This window comes from Cebus imitator, unplaced genomic scaffold (genome assembly GCF_001604975.1).
Source record: "Cebus imitator isolate Cc_AM_T3 unplaced genomic scaffold, Cebus_imitator-1.0 Scaffold93, whole genome shotgun sequence".
Lineage (NCBI taxonomy): Eukaryota > Metazoa > Chordata > Mammalia > Primates > Cebidae > Cebus > Cebus imitator.
Window position 1 is genome coordinate 6,465,884 of NW_016107408.1, and position 7,638 is coordinate 6,473,521.

At 42.8% G+C, this 7,638-nt stretch overlaps 1 protein-coding gene across 1 annotated transcript in view; it reads right to left on the reverse strand.

Annotated features, from left to right (window-relative positions):
- The window catches only part of PRPSAP1 (phosphoribosyl pyrophosphate synthetase associated protein 1), a 44,415-nt gene that overhangs the window by 2,516 nt on the left and 34,261 nt on the right, over positions 1-7,638 (reverse strand). The window contains exons 7-8 of the mRNA XM_017535824.2: positions 1,314-1,384; positions 375-521 (exon numbers count right to left, since the gene is read on the reverse strand). Coding sequence (XP_017391313.1) covers positions 375-521; positions 1,314-1,384 — 218 coding nt within the window. The remainder of the gene's footprint in view (positions 1-374; positions 522-1,313; positions 1,385-7,638) is intronic.

The window sequence follows — 7,638 nt, forward strand, 5'->3', positions numbered from 1 at the left end:
CACCCGCCTCGGCCTCCCAAAGTGCTGGGATTATAGGCGTGAGCCACCGCGCCCGGCAAAGCTATTTTTTTAAATGAAAGCTATTATTTTAAAATAAAGTGTTGAATGTCTCAAGTAATTTATCAAATACTATACATTGTATTGTAATTACAACGGTTTTGCCTCATCATAGAGTCAAAAAGTTTTCTAAGTTGAACCATGGTAAGTTGTGACTATCTGTGTTCCTAAACATATATCTGTCCCAACAAACTGCTAGCCAGCAAAAGCTAGAAAAGCTATAGAGAAATTAAGCAATTTAATATTGACTGAATCATTTCATTATTCCCAGAAAACACAGCAGCAAATCTTGGCCCAAGATTTAGAAGCAGCCTGACCTCATCTACGGAGGACTCCTCAATGAGGCGGGGGGCCTCTGCAGAAAGGATGCCGTGGGTGGCCATGACATAGATCTTATAGGCGCCTCTCTCTTTGAGGATCTCCGCAGCAGCAACAAAACTCTCCACGTCGTCAATAATGTCATCCTGGGAGGAGAACAGAGTGACTTGGTAGGAAAGAAACACCCTCTAGCCCAGACTGTAAAAGCATACGCCTCTCTACTCTGCACTCAGTTTCAGAGGATTTCTCAAGGCAAATCGGAGCTGTGGGCCTGGGTCAAAGACTGAGCATCAGAAATGGCAATAGAAGTACCTGACTGTACCTTGTGTGTCTCAGAGGGAGCAGTTGAGCACTTGGGATGTTACCGCTGGAGCTGAGGACTGCCAACACTCATTTTCCTGTTTCACGTTTCCGGTTAATCCCACATAGCCAGCGTTCCAATTTTTGTTTTTCAAATAAATGTGACACGAGAATAAAACTGAAATAAAGTGTGCTACTGCAAAGGATTCGTGGCCCACTAGCCAGCAGACATTCAGAGCTGGGACAAAACGTATGTCAACATGCAGAACAAGTCTGCACAAGGACACCCATTCTTAGTCGTGAAAACGAAGCAGCTCATCTTCAGTTCATCTTTCAGCCCAAACACTGCAGCATGACGTGAGCTGCTGTGAAGAACCTAGAACCCACATGGTGTAGGTTAAGGTGCTGAATTTTCTCATGGGAGATGCCGTGCTCACTTCCCGTCTGTAGGTAATACTTTAATGTGTGTTCATCTGAATAAAGGTTTCTGCCACTTGGCACAAGGGAGTTTCGGCGAGAAAGGACACATGGATCCATTTACATCATTGCTCCCAGAAATACAGTCCCCAAGCAGACAACCTACTGACCAAGAGCCAGCAGCGTCACCTCTGCACATGAAGGACAACACATAACCATACCACGATGATTGCGATGCGGCCTCCAACATCTCCAACCACAGTTATCGGCGGCTTCTCTTTGGCCATCATCACTAGCAAAACAAAACAAATTACAAGATCTCAGTCATTCACGTATTACTAGAGAAATGTAATCACAACCTCATTCCCTGGAAATGGTGGCAAAACCACTATACAGACAAAAAACAAACCACACAGATTCCCCCTCAATGAACCTGCAATCTCTCAGAAACAACAGCAGTGGCCAAAAGAAATGAAGGCATACCACACACGTCACTTTGAATTTTCCAGCAGCCACATTAAAAAGTAAAAACAGATGAAATTAATAGATTTTATTTTAGGCAATATGCCCAAAACATTATAATTTCAACATGTAATTGGTATAAAAATTTATTAATGAGATGTTTTACACTTCTTTTTTTTTTTGAGATGGGATCTTACTATGTTGCCCAGGCTGGTCTTGAACTGGACTCAAGCAATCCTCCTACCTCAGCCTCCCAAAGCGCTAGGATTACAGGCATGAGCCACCACACCCGGCCTCATGCTTTCTTCATATCAAGTCTTCTCTACTTGGTGTGTGTTTTATACACACAGCACTTCTCAGTTGAGACGAGCTGTGTTTCATGAGCTCTGCAGCCAGCACACGCTGGTTCTTTGCTAGTGCAGCTGGAAAGACAATGAACCAGCAAAGCATGGAAGATTCTGCCAACACGGAGAAGTCGCCCTGCAATGCCATGCAGACAGAAAGCCCACAAAAGCCCACTCTCACGGAGACTGACAGAAACATGCAGAAGGAATGCCGCTCTGCAGAAAGCAAAATAGCAAAGTCTGCCAGATCGAGAGATGGCTTTATGTTATTTTCTCCCGAAGTCACCTTATTTGGACAGTGTCTTACTATCTGATAACTGCACTATTGACATAATCAGTTTCCTCAAAATCAGGAACTTGAAGACAATAACTACAGACACATCATCTTTTCCTGATTTAATTGGTGCTTAAAGTAGAGACTTATCTGACTACAAAATCTGCATCTGAAGAAAGGCTATGAGTGTACAAAGGAAACTGCAGGATAAAGGAAGGAAACAAGATTTTATCCTCAAAAGGAGATTAGTAATCAGAGAAGAAAAACAAAGACTATTTCAGAAGAATAGGCTAAGTATTCTTTCTTTAAAGTTTTTTATTATTCTGAAATGTTTATTAGACTAGTAGTGGGGGAAGTGAAAGAGAATAAAATTCAGGGTAACAGAGTTTAGTGACTAACCAACACACAATTTTGGCTGATTCCCACCTATAAACACTGTATATCTCAAAAAACGTGGTTTTCTCTGTATACCAGCAAATTAGCTGAGCTGAAACTTAGCACTACTTTATAAATTTTCAACAGATATGTATTTCCTGATTTCACGTCCTAGAAACACAATCTCTTGAATTTGGGCAAGTCAAGAGGGCTTTGCATATAAAAATCTTAAAAGGCGGGGAGGTTACCAACATTAGGAGCAGCTTCCCGAGATTCTGTTTTTAAATTAAACCATGTGGATAGGTAGTTAATGTTGACCTACATGCTTTTTTTTTTTTTTTTAACCCCGAGACAGAGTCTTACTCTGTCTCCCAGGCTGGAGTGCAGTGGTGTGATCTCGGCTCACTGCAACCTCCCCTCCCGGGTTCAAGCAATTCTCCTGCCTCAGCCTCCCAAGTAGCTGGGATTACAAGTGCATGCCACCATGTCTGGCTAGTTTTTTGTAGTTTTAGTAGAGACGGGGTTTCACCATGTTGACCAGGCTAGTCTCAAACTTTTCACTTCAAGTGATTCACCTGTCTTGGCCTCCCAAAGTGCTGGGATTATAGGCGTGAACCACTGAGCCCTGTTAACCTACCCATTTCTTAAAGAGATGTGGTCCCTTTTCAGCCAGGCGTAGTGGCTCACACTTGTAATCTCAGTACTTTGAGAGGTTGAGGCGGGTGGATCACTTGAGGTCAGGAGTTGGAAACTGGCCTGGCCAATAGGGTAAAACTCTGTCTTTACTAAAAATTAGCTGGGCATGGTGGTACACACCTGTAATCCTAGCTACTCGGGAGGCTGAGACAAGACTTGCGTGAGCCCAGGAGGCAGAGGTTGCAGTCAGCTGAGACCACACCACTGCACTCCAGCCTGGGCAACAGAGCGAGACTCCGTCTCAGGAAAAAAAAAAGAGAGAGAGAGATGTGGTCCCTCTTCTTGACCATTTACCTCTGTAAAAAAAGAGAAAGATTATAAACCAATATCCCTCATCAAATATCAACGGAAATTCAGCTCTAGTTTGATGCAGAAAACGTCATAGTATTTGTGTTTACTTTTTTGAAACCTTACCTTCCACAAAGAACTATTGTTAGTTTCACATGAAAAACCTAGGCGCTGCTAGGAGGGAGGCGAAAAAGAAAGGCTTTCTCCCAATATACTCATTCCCTGTTGATACTGGCTTTAGGTTCTGGATAAAAGTGAACACATAATTTGGTGGCTGCCACAAAACAGAGACAGACTTTGTTATTACAGAGTAGAGAAAAATGACTAGCACTTCATAGGCCAACAGTTTTTGAATAGCTTACCCAAAAAATAAAATACCAAAAATTCCACTTTTCACACAAGATCAAGAATAAAGAGTGCTAAAACTACCCTAAGTTTAGACTCTGCTCTCTCTTTCCATCTTGTCAAACAAAATCCAATCCATGAACAAAATGAATTGTGCGACATTATTTATGGCCAGAAATCACTGTGAAAACTATACCAACTGCAGTAAAAATATATTCCATTCATCAAATGATTTCCAATGTTCTTATGAAGGAAGTAGGAAGTTGTCTTTTGCTTTTTTTTTTTTTTTTTTAAAGATGGGGTTTCACCATGATGGCTAGGCTTGTCTTGACCTCCCGACCTCAGGTGATCCACCCACCTCGGCCTCCCAAAGTGCTAGGATTACAGGCATGAGCCACCGCGCCCGGCCTTGTCTTTTGCTTTTAAAGGTAGCATTTTCCAAGTAAAATAAGGCTGCACTTACAACCCTTCTTACCTTAAGCATGCTTTCATCACAAGCACAAGCACTTGCACACATGTGCACACCTTGACTCTTTCCTGGGAGTCAATTAACCAAACCTTCCTCTGCTGAAGTAAACAGCAAAAAAGAACTATGAGCAGTCATTCACTCCTTACCCATTTTTACCTTTTTCTATCTATTTCTAGTTCAGCGAAATATAAAACCGTATCAACAAACTGACATTAAAAAGAGATGAGTGGCTGGGTGTGGTGGCTCATGCCTGTGATCCCACCACTTTGGGAGGCCGAGGCAAGCAGATCACTTGAGGTCAGGAGTTGAAGACCAGCCTGGCCAACATGATGAAACCCCATCTCTACTGAAAATATAAAAATTAGCCAGGCACGGTGGTGCATGCCTGTAATCCCAGCTATTCAGGAGGCTGAGACATAAGAATCACTTGAACCTGGCAGGTGGAGGTTGCAGTGAGCCAAGCTCATGCCACTGCCCTCTAGCCTGGGCCACAGAGTGAGAGTTCATCTCAAAAAAACAAACAAACAAAAACAAAACTGGCCAGGTGCAGTGGCTCACGCCTGTAATCCCAATACTTTGGGAGGCCGAGGCAGGCGGATCACTTGAGGTCAGGAGTTCAAGACCAGCCTGACCAACATGGTGAAACCCTGTTTCTACTGAAAATACAAAATCAGCCAGGCATGGTGGCGCATGCCTATAATCCCAGCTACTTGGGTGGCTGAGGCAGGAGAATCACTTGAACCGGAAGGTGGAGGTTGTGGTGAGCTGAGATCACGCCATTGCACTCCAGCCTGGGCAACAAGAGCGAAACTCTGTCACACACACACACACACACACACACACACACACACACACACACACACAGAGCCAAATCAAAACAAATACAAAAATTAGCCGAGTATGGTGGCTCACGCCTGTAATCCCAGCTACTTGGAAGGCTGAGGCAGGAGAACTGCTTGAACCTAGGAAGCAGAGGTTGTGGTGAGCTGAAATCACCCACTGTACTCCAGCCTGGGCAACAGAAAGAGACCCTGTCTCAGAAAAATAAATAAATAAATAAGATGAGTAAATAAAATGAGGTCTTCAGTAGAAAAGAAATGAACTGACTATAAACTTATAACCCCTATCTACATGCAAACAAATCAAAATTTACATTTAACAGTTGCTCCAGAGGTGCCAGTGTCCGTTTTCACTTTAGTGGTGAAAACCACATCTTCACTTGTCAGATTAACAAGCCAGGAAAAGTGAGCCAGAAAAAGTGACCTCCTCTTACTTTTGCAATCCAAACTCTTACTTTTCACCCCTGTGGCAAATGTAGTCTTTAGCAGAGCCCCAGGCATACAATCTTTTCAAGTTCATTAGATGTCCTTGCCCATCATCTGTATCAAGTCTACCTATAAAATGGAAAAGCTTTATGGTTTCACTCCGTCATTCATACTACTTCTCTTTTAACAAATTACTCTAAGATGAGTGCAATTATTTTACAGTAATTATAGCACAGCAGGATGCTGAGCAGGATCCTGGCCTTCCCCTGCAAGATGCCAGTAGCACCCCAGTTCCCCTGGTTGTGACAACCAAAAACATCTCCAGACATTGTCAAATATCCACTGTGAGGCAAAACTCACCCGCGGGTGAGAAATAGTGCTCTAAAGAATGGGTTTGAGGAAAATAAAATAGCTCATTTTCCTAAAAAAATGCAAAGATTCCAAGGTTGGATATTTCTTTTGTCATAACCATTCTAAGACCTTAACCTTCATTACCAAGAAATGAACCGCTGGAACACACCGTGTAACTGGCATATCAATGTAAAGCACGTTTAATTTGGGAGGCACAATTTATTACACATACAAGAAATAACTTCAGAATCTTCTTGGCTAAGCCTACTAACGAGAGTCACAGAAAACAATCTGATGACAACTGCAGAAGCTGCAATGTAAACACACCAGCATGTCTAGGAAGGAATGCATTCTTTTCCTATGACGCAAGATAGCTGCCCCGGAAACCACAGTTATGATGGTTAAGCAACAAAGCAACATTCTCAGAATAAATAATCTCACGATATAAAATGCTCTGATAATACATTTATCAAAACAACCTCTGACCCAGTAATTTTATTTCTCGGTCTTTATCCCACAATATATTCAGCCGCTTATGAAAGGACATTAAGTCAAGGTTACTCATAGGTAGTAAAGTGGGGTAACTGAGCATGTCCACTCTGGAGCCCGAATCTTGGTTTCTAAATACCATTTCTCAGCTGGTCTGATGCTAGTGGGTTATCAATACTTATCAATATTAATGTCACTAAAAAGTTGCCATACAATGCAGCACTGCTAAATCTGACTGATTTTTTTTTCCCCCAAGATGGAGTCTTGTTCTGTCACCCAGGCTGGAGTGCAGTGGTATGATCTCGGCTCATTGCAACCCCTACCACCTAGGTTCAAGCAATTCTCCGGCCTCAGCCTCCCAAGTAGCTGGGATTACAGGCATGCACCAATGTGCCCAACTAATTTTTGTATTTTTAGTAGAGATGGGGTTTCACCATGGTGGCCCAGGTGGTCTCAAACTCCTGACCTCATGGTCCAACCACCTCAGACTCCTAGTGCTGGGATTACAGGCATGAGCAACTGCACCCGGCCTGACTGATTTTTTAAAATAAATAAATACCATTTTCCACTAAAGGCATAAAGCCTCCTTGGATAAATAGCCAACTGCAGTGCTAAGAAAGTACAAGATGAGCATGGGATGTGGTTACAGCAGAAAGTAAGGGAGTCTCAAAAAGTGATGGGGGCATGCCAAAAGAACACAGGAGGCAGCTGGAAGGAGCTCTCTCTGGCCAAATCTGAGACAAACTGAGCAGTAAAATAAATGCAGGCTGGGTGTGGTGGCTCATATTTATAATCCCAGTACTCTGGGAGGCCGAGGCAGGCAGATCCCCTGAGGTCAGGAGTTGGAGACCAGCCTGGCCAACAAGGTGAAACCCCATCTCTACTAAAAAAACAAAAATTAGCCAGACAGGATGGTGCATGTCTGTAATCCCAGAAACTCAAGAGATTGAGGCATGAGAATCACATGAACCTGGAAAGTGGAGGCTGCAGTAAGCCAAGATAGCACCATTGCATTCCACCCTTTGTGACAGAGTGAGACTCTGTCAAAAAAGAAAAGAAAGAAAGAAAAGAGAAAAAGAAAGAAAGAAAAGAAAAAGAGAGAGAAAGGCAGAAGGGCATACTTCATCTTATTGCACTTTTATTTATGGTGCTCTGCAGGTAATGCCTTTTTTTTTTTTTTTTTTTTTT